Below are 18,799 nucleotides of genomic sequence, written 5' to 3'. Positions count from 1 at the left end.
TAGTTCGTAGATAACAATTCTAAACTCTTGATCATTTTTCTTTTATGGTTAATGGTTTTTACGGAAACAAATGGTGGATAAGCAAGTGATTGAGAGAGAAGGCAAAGTCAATGGGTCCGCATTATCCAATGTTTTTCGTAGTTGTCACCATGTAGGGGCCACTAATGTTTTCTATTTGACTAAATGACGTCGAACTAATCATAAATTTGATATTACAGTCAAAGTTTGGTGTGTGTGAGACTAAGTCTACGTTTAGCTTGACACCAACTCACCAAGGAATTGCAGAAACAACGAGATAGAAAGTCGTGAACAGATTTCAGATTTAAAACCAAAAGAGCAAACTACTAGAAAGTCTTAATGGCAGCTATTGAGTTTATATCACCAAATGACAACTTCACGAGGTTCCCAAGCATACATCTAAACCCGCAGCCATTTGCAAAGTAAATCCAGCTAACATCAAAATAAAATAGTTGCAGGTTACACACACAAAAGCCTTACATTTCCATTGGAGCCACGTCTTGGTCACCTGCACCAGCACCACCTTGTTCTGCAGGTGCAGCAGCAGCAGCTTCGGCCTCACCCTCACCAGCCTCGTCTTCGCCTTCCTCTTCCTCTGGCACTTTCTCAAATGTGTCGATCACTTTCTGTATCGCTTCTTGGTCTAAGAAGTGGAATGGCTCATCGACTCCTAGAATAGCGACTGTGCAGAGAGAACTCTTCAGCGTTTCCCCTTGCAATGTCTCCCTAACAGCCAAAATTGCATCTTTGATCAGATCTTCTCTTGAAGAATCCCCAAAGCTCTCAAACCTGCGTTCCAGATAGGTCTTTGCCGCTTGGGAACGGGATCCAATAGCAAAAGCTTGGTACTCAAAGTAGTTTCCGCTTGGACAGTTGTAGTAAAGGTGGGCGCCAGACTCATCCAATCCACCTACCAGTAAACCCACACCATAGGGCCGTTTCCATGATCGTTGGGTACAGACCTGTTCACAAGTAAAACACACACAAGAATAATCTCTAATTTAGATCAAGAAGTATCACATAAAAACATAAGAATGAGAAACATGTAAGACTGTTCGTTTTAGAAAGACATATTGCTAGTGGCTTTGTAGCAAGCCAACAATCAAAAATGGGAATATAACAACAATTGCGTTATAGACATCAACAAACGTGAGATGTAGCAGAAAAGTACAATAGCTAATTTAAGAAACCATTAGTTAGAGAGATAAAACAGAAGAGATATGTATCACATAATGATAAGCAAGATGTTGAACATCATAGCAGGAGTAATGACCGGTGAGAAAAGTGAAAAAAGATAGAGAGCAGGACAAGCTATGTATAAAGCCAACAAACGGAACACTAGATGCAAAATGAAGACCAAAATCCAAATCTTAAACGAATGACAATTGAATCTCTTAGTGACAACTACACAAACAAGTAAAAGTACCAACAGAGAATCAAAACTCAGTCTTCTAGCATCCTAATTTCAAAAGTGAATGTTTTATACAACCTAAATCCAATTATTAGACGATATAACGATAGATCCTCATAATGGCAACTGCAGAAACAAGTAAATGTACCGGAAGAAAAACAAAACCCATTCTCAAAATCCTAATGTCATGACATGTTCTTGGTAAAGGTAAAACCTCTGTATACACGACTGATTATGCAGCTGTGACAACAACAACATCCAAAGAATTTACAAATCAGGAATTGATAAATCCTACAACTCAGTATCCGCTAAATCAAGCAAACCCCTATTAATTTATTAAGTCTTAATCACCTCAGATCACTATTACACTTGCTCTTAACCTCATCTCTAATTCCAAATCATCAAAAACTCATCACACACTCAAATCAGTAATTGAAGAAGACAAAAACACATTCTCAGCATATCGTCACATCTTAGAAAAGAGCAAATCACTAAGACATTACATGTTAACCCTAAGCGCAAATTCAAGAAGCTATTTGGCTAAATCTCAATTTCGATTACAAGAAACTAATAGCTAAGTGAGTCAAAGTATGATTCAATCCAAAATTACCCAAATCTAAATCAACAATTACACTGATAATAGCTAAGAGCATCATCGAAAAAAACGAACCTGAGCCTTATCAGCAAGATGAACAACGAGACGACCAACAGGAAGAGGAGACTCATAAGTAAACGAGTGATTGATGGACTCCGATCTCATATAGCGAGAGAGAACACGGCCGTCGGCGGTAAGACCAGCGATTGCGACACCAATATGGTCATCGACTTTGAAGATCTTCCTCTGGTGAGAAGAAAGCTCTGATTGAGCTTTGTTGACACAAGCGAGGACGACATGGGAACGAGATCTGAGTCCAATTGCTGCAGATCCTTGCTTCACTGCTTCCATGGCGTATTCCACTTGGAATAAACGACCTGTGGGACTCCATGTCGTAACATCTGTGTCGTACTGGTTTCTGAACATTTTTTGCTTCTTCTCTTTTTCTTCTTTACTCGTCTTCGAAAGGGTTTTATAGAACAGATGAGAAAGCTCAGGAAACTTTTCTTTTCCTTCAAGCCATGGATGCTCTTTAGCTCTCTCTCTCTCTCTCTCTCTCTCTCTCTCTCTCTTTCTCTCTTCGATACAACTTAACAAATGGGCTTAGATTTACTGTTGGCCCAAGTATTGGCTCTCTAACTTATTGGGCCGAGTTTTTAGGCCTATGTTTATCTTTCAGTTTATAGTGCAAATTTAATTGTGAAAACAAATTACATGGATATCTTACTCATCTTACAATGTCCTTTTCAATAATGATCAAATCATCTTGGCTTTGAATGGTTTGTGTAGTATGTTTAGGACCATTCATTATTATAGACTAGTATACATTGTTGCGTACTAAAAAACTTCATATTAGTACGCACTTGAGCATAAAACTCCATATAAATCTGTTTTTTTTTTTCATTCAACTATTCAAAAACTCCATATCATGATAAACTAATAAACAACCATTCAAAAGTCTAAGATTGTTGTAACAAATATAACTTGCAAAAGTTCAGTCGATTCAAAGACAACACTCTTAAAAATACGTAAATAGGTTCATTCATATACCGTTACACTCACACACGATCACACATACATTAAAAATCAGTTCATATCACTCGCAATGATAAATTATGATTAGTAACGTAAAGACAAACCCAAATCATACCTCCAATCGTAAATCGATATGACAATATAATAATATAATAACGGTTGAATTTTCTAAGCACACATCTGTTGTCCTTGCATGGGAGCATCGTTTCTCTCGCTGGTTACCCCTGGTTCTGTCTTGTTACATGACATCATACCATCGGTTAGTCCAATTCCTGTTTTGAGCTCAATATTGTCATCCTTACTCGGAACTTTGTTCATAGAAACCGGGAGAAACCCCTTTTGTCGACATGTCTCGATAGATTCAACAAACATTTCCTCGAGACTATACTTGAAGTTAAACCCCACCTCAGTCAGCTTCTTGGAACTGAACACAATGCCCTTTAGATTCTCATCAACACCTTCAAACCTGTTCCAAAGAGTTATTAGCAAAATATTTCATTGCATAATTAAGGAAACTAGGCCTAAATATTTTCTCTAGTCCTTATCGATCCCGAGGAGATCAGAGGCTTTAGCCGGTATTAATTACTTACGTTGAAGGTACGTTGTATTCGGGGTATTTTTGCCTGAGAAATTTGGACATAGTAAGAATGGTGGCATCGTGAGAGGAACAAACATAACGTCCCTTGGCAGCAGTTTTTTCGTACAAGAAGATATGAGCATTACATAGATCGTCCAAATGCACATACTGTCCTTGTTTAATGATCGAGTAATGTGCCTCGTTCCCTGAAACATTATATTAATTCATCGTTTTAGATATAATATATAATTCACATTCTAACAACAGAAGAAGCGCACACGTACGAGTGATAGGAGAGAGCGCGGTGATGAGGCTAGGCGGCATAGATGTTGTGATGAATGGACCGACCACCAATGTTGGAATAATACTAATGAAATCTAATCCTTTTTCCTCGGCGTAATCCCACGCTGCTTTCTCCGCTAATGTTTTCGACACGAAATACATCTGCCAAAAAAACGTATTTATATGATCAACTTAAAATTACTTTGAAGAGGATTAGCCTTAGCTAAATTGATTTTAATTAGTATGCATACCCATCCTGTCATCTTCTTGGACATGATAAACTCAAGATCACTCCAATCTTGTTCATCATAGACACTCTTCTGATTTTCTTCGACGTTAACAGTTCCCGCAGATGAAGTAAATACGAATCTTCGTACAGTCTTTGCCTCGACACATGCTTTCAATATCCCCAACATTCCATTCACTGTCGGTTTTATCACTTCGTTCTGATTCACAAACATTAAAAACTCAATATTGATTATTAATAAATTATCGATATATACAATATACTCTCACCTCAGGGTCTTTTGACTCAAAATCCATGGGAGTTGCCACGTGGAAAACACCGTCGCATCCTTTTATGGCGTCATCGTAGCTTCCTTCGTCAGACAAATCGGCCATCCATAAAGTGAGTTTCGACTTGGCGTTTGGCAAGTCAAGGAGATGTTTCACCTTCTTCAAATTCCCTTTATAAGTTAAATCCGGTACGGTTACTAAAGTTAAGTTTATATAATCTTAGGAGAAAGGAGTTTGTAAGAACATATATAGATACGTACCAGGATCGCGAACAGTGGCACGAACAAAGTAACCACGTTCTAGTAATCGCATCACTAGCCATGAACCAATGAATCCTGAAGCGCCGGTCACACACACGGTCTCTCTCTGACTTACCATTTTGTTTGTGTCACAAAGATGGATTGTGCTTTAGGCAAAGATTTTTCTATGTAGGTTTTGGTACAATTCTATGTGCTACGAAGACATTATAAATAAGACACTAGAGATCAAGAATCGTTTGTTGAAGAAAACAGATTGTAGGAACTAAGAAGCTGCCGGACACGTGATTACCAACCGGCGGAGCACGTGAGGAACGTTGGTTGGCAAAAGACTACAGAGATGTGTATGGTACGTCACAATCTGGCAAGTTGATTTATTATTTCCATCGGTGTGTATTTTTTAGTTGACCGATGGGTGTAATACGTTTGACTAGAATTTGTTTGGTGAGGCGTGAGGGAGATAGAGAGACGAGAGTTTCTTTTACGTTATTTTTTCTTTTAATTAATCGTTTTCAGACTTTTTATTTATTATTAAACTAAACTTTCATTGACAAAGAAAACATATACATACAGTCAAAAGTTTCTGTAAGCAAATCATAAAATGAATAAAAACAATCTAAACGTGTGTGGTGGAGAGGGGAGATAATTTTATTTGTTCAAGTTTACAGAAAATTTTGTGGAAACCAACATTTCATGTCAATATCATTCGTGAGGTCCCTAACCAATGGTCCATACCATGTTTAAGCATGAAAATAAACACGCATACAGATCTGTTTACTTACTACGGCATCTGTTACCTAGTTACCGAGACAATACATAATTGGTTTTTGTTCACCAATCACATTTGCTCTATTTGCCCGGTCTAATGGCGCTCACTTTACCAATATGTACTAACTAGTGTACTTGGTTCATAGAGAAACTTCATTTATTGCTTCCAAAATATATGGATCCGGTATCCAAAAATCCATTTCACATTCCAACAAAAAAGAGAGACTCAAAACAATTTACTAAACTTAAATTCTCCAGAAGAGAGATAAAGTCGATATGAACCACATTTACTAAACTTAAAATTTATGAACTCAAAACTCAAACGAGATTTCAAAATAAGAACCAGTGCCACACACGGAAAAAACTTATACTATTTTATTTTATAAATAATTATATTCATGATAAAATATATATAATTAGCTTATTAAAACTTTTTATTACGATAAAGGTAAATAGTGGTTGTGTTTGTTTTCTACACAAATTAAAAATCAAATTATTGTTTTAGGTTTATAACATACTAGATTATGATCCGTCCGATGTGTGAGTTTAGAGTTTTTTTTTTTTACAACAAAATACAAGATTGGCTCAAACAAGCCAATGCGTAGGAATATTGTTTACATAGGTAACTAAGTGCGGTAGAGTGCGAACACGACGCGCTAAATTATTCGCTTTACCATTCTGAGAGCGAGGGACATAAACCAAAGAAAAGGAAACAAACTCCTTTTTATCCGCCTGTATGTCCTCCAAATAAGGCGTAAAAGCTGGCCACTCAGAAGGCGAAGACACCATCTTCACTAAGTCGGAGCAGTCGGTGAGAAAAACAACAGATTGGTTATCCGCTCCAATCATACAGCGCATAGCCCAAACAAGGGCTTCAATCTCGACATGAAGATGAGAGAGACTACAACGATGATTGGCAGCACCCATAGTAGGACCATCACCCGAGGGCGAAGTACAAAACCATCCTCTACCAGCAAAACGATCTGTTGCTTTCCAGGACCCATCTACGAAACAAGTATAGCTCGAGCAAGACCTAGGAATCCCTAATCCCCCATTTCTATGGTGAACCACCGCTGTGGTAGCATCTGAAGCTAATACCATATCATCTACTTGAGCCAGAGCCCAAGCTTTCGCCTCTTCCTCCGCTAACTGCAAATTGGCCAGGGGATTTGAGTCAAGGTTACCAAAAAGTTTATCATTGCGCGCTTTCCAGATATACCACAGAATCCAAGGGAAATATTCCTGTTCTGGAATATTTGTAAAACGCTAAAAAAGAAAATCCATGTTTGTGAAAATAGACGCCGAGGGAAAGAAACCCAGTCCAGTCGGAAAATGCGACAAAGCCCAAATCTGTCTAGCTGGCGGACATTCAAATAGAGTATGATTAATCGTCTCCTCGTGACAACCACAAAGGCCGCACATAGTATCACAACTTATACCACGTTTGCGGAGATTTTCCGTAACCGCGACACAACCAGAGAGTACTTGCCACATAAAATGACGAAGTTTTGGTGGACACCTGATTTTCCATACAAAGGCCTGAAGAGGTGCAAAGTCTGGGCCAAATACTTTCGATTCAGAAGGGCCCTTCATATTTGAGCGAAAAATATCGTACCCTAATTTAACCGAATATTTACCAGACTTGGTAAAATGCCAGCCCAACAAATCTGGAGCATCTGATTGTCGCATCGACAAGGCTGAAATTATAGCAACATCCTCTGGTACAAAAGTAGCCATAAGCTGAGCTATATCCCAGGAGTTAGAGCTCATGTCAATGAAATTTGTAACTCGAAGCAAAGGGTAAGAAGGCGACCCTGTGTTTAGTGCTGGTCTCGGGAATTGTGCAGGGATCCATGGGTCAGTCCATACAGAGATGGAAGCCCCAGATCCTACCCGTTTAATGAGTCCTTTAGTAACCAGAGAGCGAGCAGAAATCATACTCCGCCACCCATAGGAAGGGGAGTAAGATCTAATGGGATCCAAAGGATCAGAATGCCGATAATATTGTCCTTTAAAAACCCGTGGAAAAGTGAGTTTGGTGCTGTGATCAACCGCCAGAGTTGCTTCGCAAGCAAAGCGGTATTATAATCATCCAAACACCGAAAACCCAGTCCACCTGCATCTTTACCATTACATAGTGTATCCCACGCCACCCAGTGTAGCCCTCGTGATTGTCCAGACGAGCTCCACCAGAAATTAGAGATTGCACTAGTCAATTTTCTCGTAACCGTCCTAGGTAACCGAAAGCACGACATAACGAAAGTAGGAACAACCGTAGCAACAGATTTGATCATCACCTCCTTACCACCATTTGATAAAAACCTAGCCGGCCACCCACTGGCCCGTGCTTGCAACCTGTCCTGTACAAACGAAAATATTTTCGTCTTAGCACCACCCAAGCTTTCCGGGATACCTAAGTAAGATCCCATCCCCCCCCCCCCCCCCCAATTTTGTGATTCCTAGAACCCCTTTCAACTCTTCCCTCAGATCATTTTCCACCTTATGGCCAAACTGTACCAAGGATTTCTGGAAGTTGATTTGTTGACCCGAAGCCCTTTCATATTTCCCAAGAATCTCTAATACCACCTCGCATTGCTCCTTCGTAGCCCGACAGAAGAAAAGACTGTCATCCGCAAATAAGAGATGGGAAATGGCAGGACTAGCAGTCGACACCTTAATCCCCGTGAGAAGTTTCATCCGTTCGACCTTCCGAAAATGTGCAATAAGGACCTCTGTGCAGAGAATAAAGAGATAAGGCGACAAAGGGTCCCCCTGACGCAGTCCCCGACAAGGAGTAATGGAGCCATGTGTCTGACCATTAATCAAGACCTTATACTGAACCGACTTTACACATTACATAATCAAGGAGATCCATTTGTCACAAAAACCGAATTGCCTGAGCAGATGTTCAACAAATGACCACTCCACTCGATCATAGGCTTTACTCATATATGTCTTTATAGCCATGAATTTCCCCTTACAAGAAGGGTTAGTTCGTAGACCATGAAACATTTCCTGCGCAATCAAAATATTATCCGAAATTAAACGACCCTCAACAAAGGCTGATTGGGTCTCCGAAACCAGAGACGGTAAAAAGGTGCATAGCCGCTGGCACAAGACCTTAGAAATAATTTTATAACCAACATTACATAGGCTAATGGGCCGTAGCTCTGCCATCCTCGTCGGTTTATCCACCTTTGGAATGAGACATATATTAGTCACATTTAACCTTTTGTCAAAATCCCCATTATGCATGAAGGAGTTGACCAATTGTACTAGATCTGATTTAACCGTAGCCCAAGCTTTCTGGTAAAAAAAGGCATTCATATCATCCGGTCCCGGGGCTTTATCTGGATGCATCATGAAAAGCGCTTGTTTAATCTCTTGCTCGGTAACCTCTCGAGATAAAAAATCATTTATCTCTTGAGTAATGGACGATTGAACCTCGTCTAGCATTTCCTGAAAATCCTAAGGATCCGACGAAGTAAATAAATCCTGAAAATAAGACACCGCAATACTTTGAATACCACTCTCCTTCGTTGTCCAAAATCCATGCTGGTCATGGAGGCCAATAATGCGGTTCTGAGCTCTTCTTTGCTTCATTTGAGCATGGAAATAGCTAGTATTATGATCCCCAATCTTCATCCATCGACTCCTACTCTTCTGATACCAATACACTTCCTCATCCCTATACGCCTCCCTTAACCGCCAAGTTAGCTCCATAAGTTCGTTTACCGAAGTATCATCATTTTCCTGTGTTGTCGCTAATTTAGATTTTAAATCCTCAATTGTTTCCCGCCCATAAGGTAATTGGGCCTTCCGCCAACAGGAGATAGCTCGTCGACAGGTGGTAATTTTATCCATTAATGTGGGTGTATCAGTTGGGTTTGCGTCCCAACCTTCAGCAACCGCACCATAGAAACCTTCCTTATCAAGCCACCGTCGATCAAATCGAAAACCACTTCGACCCCGTCTAATCTTATCCTCAATAACCGCTACTAGGGGCTTATGATCCGAGGCAATCATCGTTAAATATTCTGTAAAAGAATCCTTGAACATATCATGCCATTCCTCATTTGCTAGAGCCCGATCTAAACGACAGCGAATTGGCTTCTTATCTCTCCATCCTCGCCAAGAAAGACTATCCCCTAGAGATGGAAATTCAAGTAGGCCACAATTTCGAATCATAGTGTTGAAAGGCACAAAAGAAGAAGCACGACGCAATTTCCCCCCCCCCCCCCCTCTCTTCTCATGATTGCCTTTCAACTCATTAAAATCTCCAATTAAAAACCAAGGTGAGTCTCTATTTAAACCAATCCGTGTTAATCGTTCCTAAACCAACTCCTGATTTTTTGGAACAGGATCACCGTAGACAAAAGTAAGATAAATTAATTTCCCTTTGTATACCAATTCCACATCAATAAGTCTGTTGGATTCAAATAATATTGAAACATTACTAATATTATTATTATTATTATTATTGTAAAAAAGTGCAAGATCCCCACTAAAACCAATCGGTTCAACCGTTTTTAAATCAGAATTACAAAAATGACCAACAAAAGATTCTAATAAAGAAAAAGATTGTCTTGTTTATGCAAGAAACAAAAACTTTGGTTGATGCTTCCCCCATAAGTCCATGAGATACCCAATAGTCGCTTTATTCCCGAATCCTTGACAATTCCAGCTTAAGATCCTCATTTATTATTTTGTGGTTTAGGTGGCTTAGATCCAATAGGTGCTCCCTTCTCCCGTCCCTAGTTCTTCGGGTTAGGCCCCTCATCACCCAAATCGTTAGACCTAGGTGCAGGGCGTTTCTTCGGTGTTGCGCGTAAATAGACATTCAGCTTCTAAGAAGCAGCCCCTTGAAAGGCCATAGAGGCTTTTGGTTTACGACCCTTATCCATAACCTGATTAGAGGAGGATGAGGCTTCAGTAGGAACCGATGTATCCATAGGATCCTCCCCTCCATTAGCTAAGTCCCCTCCTAAAACTGCTGAATCTGAAGCAGGACCATCCACATGTATCTCCGATCCCTCACTACCCAGACAAACATCCTTTAAGAATGGTGAATCTGAAGTTTCACTTCCTATCGGAATTGCCACTTGATCGACATGTCCATCAGCAGCTACCACTGCTAAAGGAATGACCTCATGACTCAGCTCCATCCCTTCCGCAACCACTTTTTCCGAACCACTATTTTGCACCCCAATTAACTCTTGAACTACAAAAGGCACAACAGGAGCGAACCTTATAGCTGTCGGATCAGAGCCGTCTGCCTCAGTCTGTCCTTCCCCGGACCCAACAACAGCCTCACTACCTTGTTCAGACCGCACAACCGGAGCCTGGTCCCCTTCCACACCCAAAGTGGTTTCTTGGAAAAGAGGTCTAAGAACCCTCTTTGGGGGAGGGATGCGACCACCAACCTCCTGCACTAGCAAACTCTGGTCACTAGGACCCAGAGGTTGACCTTGCTCCTGTTGATCAGTCGGGACCCGCCACTGATGCTAGAACATCAGCAACAACGCGAGCCATATGACGATTATCATTAACTTGAACATAACTCAGACCACTCTTTAGCTTAGTAAAAGGCTCACCAAAGTCACCACCAGATCGAACCTTAACTCCTGAAGCATTTCTGCCTTTATTTGTTCGCGGACGCTCAGATTTGTGAGCCATGCCTGAACCCTCACTCATCTTCTCTTTGCCTTTTTGTCGATCACTTATAACCGCTCCCTTGTAGCTTTGAAGAGGTCTGGTTACCTCCTCCTCCATAGGAACAGCAGTGGTATGAGCAGGCTTTCATGGTCCCAGCAGCGGGCAATGGTCAGTAGCATGACACATACTGAAACACCGTTTGCAGAAGCCATAGAGCCTCTCAAACCACAAAGTAACAACAGTCTCCTCACCATTATAAAACTCTATCACCGTGTCAAAACATAATGGCTTGAGCCCATTAACTATAACCCAGACTCTTCCTCCATTGATATCAACTGCTCAAACCCGACCCAGATCCTCCCCGATGCTCCGGAAAGTAGGTTCAGCCCAGAATTGGAACGGAACCCCAATCACTCTGACCCAGAAAGTTATGTCCGAAGGGTAATCCGGATCAACCGTTGGGCTCCATCGTACCATGGACAGCATCCACCGATCAAAGTGAAACGGCTCCATCTGAAGAACCTCCATGATATCCTCTCATTGTCAAAGTCAAATTGGAACTTCCCGAGGCCTAAGTCGGCTCCCACAACCTTCCCGTCCAGATGCTAGATCCGAGGAAGCATAAACAGAAGAGACTTCATGTTTTGCAACCGTGGATTCATGCATCGACCCACCACCGTCTTGGAATACCCCTTGATCATATTTGAGTTATCGAAGTATGGTATTTTGATCTTCCTCTTGGGAGTCAAACCATCAGCCTTCTTCCCCGACCCATTCTTACCCAACAGACCGCTTTGCGACATACTCAAAAGTAACAAGACAGAACAAAGGGATAGGAAAAAATTGCAAAAGAAGCCAAGAGACTGAAAAACAAACAAGCTGTGATGAGAAATAAACGATGAGAAGAGACCCCTTTTATACTTCGCAACTTTCCTTGCACACGAAATCGTGAAAATCCGTTGATAGCAATCCTTGAAATCCCATTTATTCAGCCATATCGAGAAGAGGATCGATATCACAATCAAAACTCTCAGAAAAGTAAACCAAAGTTGTGTTCTCCAAAAATAATAATCAATCGAATCCGATCGAATTGAAATATTCAGAGATCCACCTTCCACAAATAAACCAGCGATGATATCAGCGATATCCGTTCCTCCAACCCAAATAAATCTGATCAAGACAGAGATCCGGGGATCCAAAAATGATAGTAATCCTGATGAAATCGCCCATTTATGATAAACCCAATCCTCCAAATCAGAGGCAAGTCCCCAAGACAATCGCGAGAGATCTCCACAAAAAATACCGAATCCCTTCCTCCCTTTTCCATCACATAGTGAGTCAAGAGAGAAAGAGTACCCAGAAACCTCAAAATTCCAAGAACGAACAAACCCTGTAGTAATCGAAACGATTTAGAAACCTAGATCCGCCGTCGCCCTCACCATCGTATCTCAGAAAAAACTAAATTTATTATTAAGAAAATATAAATTTTTGTGCGGGTTTAGAGTTGTTAAAATAAAATTAAATTTAATATATAATCTAAAATAAATATTTTTAGTAAAAAAAAAACTATCTATAAAAATAAATTGATACACAGAATTGTCCAATATGATATTTGGTGTAAAAGGTGCGACTCTGCGGTTGAGACTATTAATCATATTTTCTTTGAATGCTCTCGCTCTTGTGAAGTTTGAGATTTATCTCCGACTCTGGTCTCGTCAGAGGCTTTTGCATATGAGTCGGTGTACTCGAATTTGGATTTGTTTTCAGGAGGGGTGCCTCTCAACATGGTGATCCTGATCAACTTCTTCAATTACCATAGGTTTTATGCGCAATCTGGAAGGTCATAAATAAAAAAAAATTTCAAGTTTGAGAGATCGAGGCGAATAATATAATTGCTCAGACTTTGGGCGATAAGTTAACCATGGAAGAGGCGCTCTCTTTTACGGCGGTCGTGTCAGCTCCAACTCCGTCTTTGGATGTCCAGGTTTCTTCACCTGGTTGTCAGATTGATGGTTCTTGGAAAGCAACCAATGTGCATGATTGGGCTGGTGGTGTTGCATTGGTGAGGAGCGAACCTTGTTGCTGGGAGACAAGTGTCTAAGACGGAACCCCTCCCCCCTACATTGAGAGTTAGAAGCGTTGTTGTGGGTCATGGAGCGGATACGTGCTGCAGGGATCGCTTGTCAACATTTCGATACTGATTGTGCTGAGTTACTCACTATTGTGCAGTCCTTAAAGATTGGTCGTCCTTCTCCAACCTGCTCTATGAGTTTAACTCATTGGAGTCCTTCCCACTATTCTATATCTTTTGGATCCCGCGTGCGTCAAATACGAAGGCAGATTGTCTTGCCCGTGTTTCACGTTCTCTTATCTCTGAAGTTTCTTTTGTAAACTCTTTCCCTCCAGCTTGGACAACTAATCGATGAATTTCCTTTTAATTTATTGTTTGGTTGAAAAAAAAAAAGTAAATAGATACAGTGTTAGTTAAAGAAAATAGTTGTAGATGAGTTCAAATTTATTAAACTAAAATTAAATTTAACAAAGAATATATAGATTAATTCTTTTCATAAGTAAAAACAATGTATAAAAGTAAAGAGATAAACTTTTAATTATAGAAAATATACATTACCATTAAAAGTATATTTGTACATACAAATATATTTTACTATTTAAATATACTTTTTATCCTTTACTACTACGAACAAATTGTCTTTATGAACACATTAAATAGCCTATTATATGTCTTTTCACTTTAACATTTTTACAGGTACAAAAACGCATACGTTAATATTAATTTTAAAGGTGAGTATTTACATTTTTACATTTGTACATACAAAAACGCATACATTAACATTTTTACAATTTTTGTTTTTTTATTTATTTCAACCATTTTTTTTTTATGTAAAGGTGAGTATTTACATTTTTTTAAAACAGTAATTAATTTTATATTTTCACAACCTTTTTGTATCTTATATAAAAATTAATCATTTTTCTTGTAAAATTTAAAATTAAAACAAATAAACTATATTATAATTTCCAATTTTATGATATAGATATAATTTCCTTATAATGATCTTATAAAATTTTAAAGCTATTTAAATTTTATAATTTTCTTATAATTGTCTTTTAATATTTTTAAAACTGTTAATGGTTTTTTTTTACATTTAGAAGTTTACAAAGGTTTTTTTTTTTCTTTAAAAGATTTTAAATAAAATTAGGTTTTTTTTTCTCTATTTTAATTTTATATTAAACATTTTTATGGTAAGTTTTGAATTTTTACATTTTTTATTTTTTAAAAAAATTTAATATATTTAGAATTAACGTTTGTCAATATCTGAATGATACAATTAACACACGTTACGATCTTGTTAGTGGGTAACTTTGACAATAAGGTTTAGAAAATAAGATTTAAACACAGTTCGAAAATCAAAGTAAATTATCTAACTATGAGTCAATAATTTAATAATATTCAGACACGTATACAATATATATCATTATTTAAAAATATACTTACGTATGAGTTATGTATATACAAATAAATATAAGCATATATATCAAAGTTTTTAACCCAGAAAGGTATATACATGTTATGTTAAAGTTTTTTCTTCCAAAGACAATTTATTCTGATTCCAAACTTTTGAATTAAAAAATGATATTTTTGTTTCTAATTGAATATTTTTATTATTCTTATACATAATTTGTATACTTTCCATTTCTAATATTATGTAGATAATGATTTATGGTGCAAACATTTAAACCGTCTAAAGTCATACAGATTCCGATTAAGTATTTTAGGTATTTGGTGCTGGGTCACCACCTAGTTAGTGGCTTAGTGCCTAGCGGTTTTTTGAACACTCTTTAATATATAAAATATATCATAATGATACGTAAACTTTATACTAAATAAACTGAACCAAACCCAACTCTAATCCTAATTTTTATAACCAAACCGAATATACCAAATAAAACAAAATGACTTAAACTATAGTTGAATATGTACAAAATACATTTTTAACTATAATAAAATTATGATGCTGACACAATTTGGTTAAGTACATTTTACCTAAATCCATATTGAATATAATACAAACTGAACCATTTTTTAAAAACTCCAACAGACCCAAATAAATTTTTGTTTAATTTTAATATATTTTTAAAAATCTAAAAAAAAAAAGAAATAGGAACCTGAAAAATTCAATTGAAGACATATATATATATATATGTATAGGATATTTTGGAAAAAAGTATCTGAGTATTTCTAATAATTTCTTTATTTTATATACTTACTTGTAGCAATTTTACAAGTTTTTGCAAAATTTAGAGGGATACAGTGTGTGGTTAAAAAAAAAAAAAAAAGAAAAGAAAAAGAAGGATACAGTGTGTCTCATAAAGTAAAAGATAAAACGTGGAGGTTACAGCATCCACGTGGATTCTATACACAGAGAGAATACATTTCACATACGCTTCTCTTTCAATTTGTATCACAGAGAAGGTCAGCTCACAATTTGACTCTCCAAAGCCTTAACACAAGACAAAGGAAGTAAACCCAATTTGATGTAGTCGAAACTTTTTTCAAAAGCTCTCCTTGCTTTCGTTCTCGATCGATTTGCATTGTTGCGTGGTGTGCATCGATTTGATCTCGATCGCTTCAAAAATCGAATCTGATGGAGATGGTTTTGGAGGAGAAGGATGCATGTGATTGGATTTATAGAGGCGAAGGCGGTGCTAATCTCGTACTTGCTTACGCTGGATCATCTCCACCTTTTGTTAGTTCTTCTTCTTCGATCTCTCTTCGTTTTTATTTTTGAATCCTGTAAAAGTTAAAAAGCAAGCTTTTGGTGAATTTTGATTTCGTAGTCAAAAAAAAAAAAGTAGTTCAGATTCTCGCCGTCATTGAACTTTTTTTTCTCTTTTTTGCTTTACGAGTTTTGCTTAGATTCTTCAGATTCTATTTTAGTGGCTCGAGGATGATGATAAATCAGAATCAGAATCAGAATCAGAATTAGGTTTGCAAATGTGATAGGCGATAGAAATGTTTTGGCTGTTGAACTGAGTTAATTTGTATAGAGAATCACACAATTTTCCAAATAATGTAAAAACGTCATGTACAGGATTGATTTGGTTTGTTTTAGTTTGATTATGATTGTCATTCTGTTATCTTAATCTCTAAACTTTTATATTAGGTGGGGAAAGTGATCCGTATACAGAAGGCTCGGAGGAATGATAAAGCAACAAAGAGTGCAAACGGCGTTGTTTCGGTTTTAACAAGTGATGAGCAACTTCTGTGGAGAGAACACAAGGAGATTATTTCATCTCCAAACAAGGAAGTTCTTGAGCAAAGATATGTTAAGCATGTGATCATCCCACTCTTGGGTACTAAACATGTCGATGCGGGAGTAAGTTTTAATTATCAATTTGTCTTTGTTGGTTTAGTTTGGACACCAATGGCTTCTTAGTAAGCTGATGATTGGAGTATTGTGGTGTTTTTTTTGTCTACCAGGTACGTGTATCTGTGTCTAAGGAATTTCTTGAGTGTGTTGATAAGAAAGTAACTAAGCAGCGTCCGCTATGGCGTGTTAATGCAGCCAATGTTGATACTAGTCATGATTCTGCCCTTATTTTGAATGATCATTCACTTTTTTCTCAAGGTAACCATTTTATAATCAGAAATCAGTTTTGTTTAGAGAATCATATCTGTGTTGAGTTTTTTGTTGTGATCACGTAAATTAGTCGTAACTATCAGTTGATCTGTGTCAGGGATTTCTAGCAGTGGTGACTGCATTAGTGTTGAAATCAAGGTTTGATAAATCCTCTTCTTTTTTTTTCCTATTCGCTGGTCCTTGTATTTCCCATCCTTGACCTAAACTCGCTGTCCTTAATTCCCTGAAGTAGCCCAAATGCGGATTTCTTCCAACCTCAAGGTTCATAGGTAAAGAAAACATGCTCAAAACAAGCGTAAGCCGCTTCAAAATGCATCAAATTTTGAAGTTGGAATATAACGAGGTAAGGCAAATCATATGTAGTTTACAATCTTAATGGAACTTTCTTTTGTGGAAGAGGTCTATAGATTGTGGTTTGCTCAAAAGTCTTATAAAAAGTATGCCATTGTTGTACAGATATCTGAAGAAAGCGAATATGATCCTCTTGATCTGTTCTCTGGATCCAAAGAGAGAGTTTTGGAAGCTATAAAAGCCTTATATTCTACTCCCCAAAACAATTTCCGTGTATTCTTGAATGGTTCTCTCATATTAGGGGGTTCCGGTGAAAGCACCGGGAGAACCAGCCCCGAAATCGGGTATGCCTTTGAGGATGCTCTCAAAGGCTTTATTGAATCAGAAGATGGCCATAGGACGAAGTCCTTTCTACAACTAGTATCTGACGCTGTCTGTGGCTCAGGAGTGCTCAATAGACTTCTTGAAATCCAGAAGCTAGACATATTAGACATTGAAGGAGCGATTCATTCGTATTACGATATTATCAACCAGCCTTGCCCTATCTGTAAAGAAGGTACGCCATTGGAGGCGAAATCGTCTCTACATGGTTTACCTTTAGATGAGAGCTTGAAGATCGTGAAGGAGTATCTAATTGCTGCAACTGCCAAAGACTGTAGTCTTATGATCAGTTTTCAATCAAGAAACGCTTGGGACCCAGCACCTTGTTGTGATTACATTTCTCTACAATCGACCAATCAAACTTTCGATTACAAGGTATCATTAATTTTAACATATTCTTATCTTTTATGGTGAAAGAAATATTAGAACTATCTGCTGAGATCATGGTGTGATTGTTGAATTTGTAGTCCTGATGAGAAAAGAGATTCATTAGAAAACAGTTTGAGTTTTCAGGAACCATAAAATCTGTTTTTTATTTTTTATATATGTAAAGATATTTGGACTGGGAAATGTAGGTACACTTCATTGATCTAAGCCTGAAACCATTAAAGAGAATGGAGGCATACTACAAACTGGATAAGAAGATAACTAGCTTCTACAATCGGAAGCAGAAGGTCGAAAACATGGTAGAACAAATTGGCGACGCAAAACCTTCCCATAGCTAAAGCCATCGATCATCGCAATACCACTTACTGTGTTTTTGTTGTTGTTACTGTTGTAAAACATAAAAAAGATATCCCTAAAAGATGATGAATGTTCATTTCTTCAACTTATAATCTGTTGGAACGATATCTCCGTCACTCTATATAGCCTTCTCTCCCTGGTCTTCTCTCGTGGAGCTCATACTTTTTTCTACAGCCGGAGTGGAGCTGTTACCTGGAGATGTTACCCTGGTTCAGACGGTCTCTGTCAAGTTTCCGGACTGCTTGTACATTCAAAAATTGCGGAGAGTCACTCACTTCTTAATCCACGTAGGAGGGAAGTTATGTAAATATCAATCTGAACTCAAATCCTTAAAATTAGGTAGAATCCCAGCAAATTCCACTAGGATTGTTCTCCACTCCTTCAAAACACGCATCAACCTTTAAATTCTGATGTGTGTAATTTTTCTTTAAACTTTTACTTTGGAGATCACACAGAAAGCTGCAAGCAAATAATTTAGATGAAGATTCCAAATTTTTGCTGTACTATCCTTATCCTATCATTCTAGAAGTTTCCATTGAACTCCAAAATTTAACAAGTGATACATACCAAAGAACGCTTTAAAAGAACTTATAATTTAAAAATACAGGA

The 18,799-nt window shown here is 38.0% G+C and overlaps 5 protein-coding genes across 5 annotated transcripts; 1 reads left to right on the top strand and 4 right to left on the bottom strand.

Annotated features, from left to right (window-relative positions):
- Positions 1-298: 298 nt before the first annotated feature.
- Positions 299-2,635, bottom strand: LOC147921568 (proteasome subunit alpha type-1-A). Its single transcript, XM_087499204.1, has 2 exons — positions 2,100-2,635; positions 299-980 (listed from the first exon to the last, which is right to left on the bottom strand). The coding sequence occupies exons 1-2, from the start codon at positions 2,448-2,450 to the stop codon at positions 495-497; spliced, it is 837 nt and encodes a 278-aa protein (XP_087355330.1). The 5' UTR covers positions 2,451-2,635; the 3' UTR covers positions 299-494.
- Positions 2,636-3,049: 414 nt separating this feature from the next.
- Positions 3,050-5,144, bottom strand: LOC104760679 (dihydroflavonol 4-reductase-like). The gene is made up of 6 exons (XM_010483639.3): positions 4,695-5,144; positions 4,435-4,604; positions 4,170-4,364; positions 3,921-4,080; positions 3,650-3,842; positions 3,050-3,525 (listed from the first exon to the last, which is right to left on the bottom strand). The coding sequence occupies exons 1-6, from the start codon at positions 4,810-4,812 to the stop codon at positions 3,228-3,230; spliced, it is 1,134 nt and encodes a 377-aa protein (XP_010481941.2). The 5' UTR covers positions 4,813-5,144; the 3' UTR covers positions 3,050-3,227.
- Positions 5,145-6,044: 900 nt separating this feature from the next.
- On the bottom strand, positions 6,045-7,397 carry LOC147921567 (uncharacterized). Its single transcript, XM_087497741.1, has 3 exons — positions 6,899-7,397; positions 6,246-6,706; positions 6,045-6,191 (listed from the first exon to the last, which is right to left on the bottom strand). The coding sequence occupies exons 1-3, from the start codon at positions 7,395-7,397 to the stop codon at positions 6,045-6,047; spliced, it is 1,107 nt and encodes a 368-aa protein (XP_087353867.1).
- A 1,530-nt stretch (positions 7,398-8,927) lies between these two features.
- LOC147921566 (uncharacterized) lies at positions 8,928-9,647 on the bottom strand. The gene has a single exon (XM_087497740.1). It carries the CDS (start codon positions 9,645-9,647, stop codon positions 8,928-8,930), a length of 720 nt encoding a protein of 239 aa, XP_087353866.1.
- Positions 9,648-15,375: 5,728 nt separating this feature from the next.
- LOC104760678 (inositol-pentakisphosphate 2-kinase) lies at positions 15,376-18,295 on the top strand. Its single transcript, XM_087499149.1, has 7 exons — positions 15,376-15,880; positions 16,298-16,510; positions 16,615-16,762; positions 16,872-16,912; positions 17,007-17,117; positions 17,231-17,821; positions 18,022-18,295. The coding sequence occupies exons 1-7, from the start codon at positions 15,779-15,781 to the stop codon at positions 18,169-18,171; spliced, it is 1,356 nt and encodes a 451-aa protein (XP_087355275.1). The 5' UTR covers positions 15,376-15,778; the 3' UTR covers positions 18,172-18,295.
- The last annotated feature ends 504 nt before the right edge of the window (positions 18,296-18,799 follow it).

Source organism: Camelina sativa, chromosome 18 (assembly GCF_030686135.1).
Source record: "Camelina sativa cultivar CO46 ecotype springtype chromosome 18, ASM3068613v1".
Classification (NCBI taxonomy): domain Eukaryota; kingdom Viridiplantae; phylum Streptophyta; class Magnoliopsida; order Brassicales; family Brassicaceae; genus Camelina; species Camelina sativa.
Note: the sequence above shows the minus strand (reverse complement) of the source record. Positions and strands in the feature narration are given on the sequence as shown.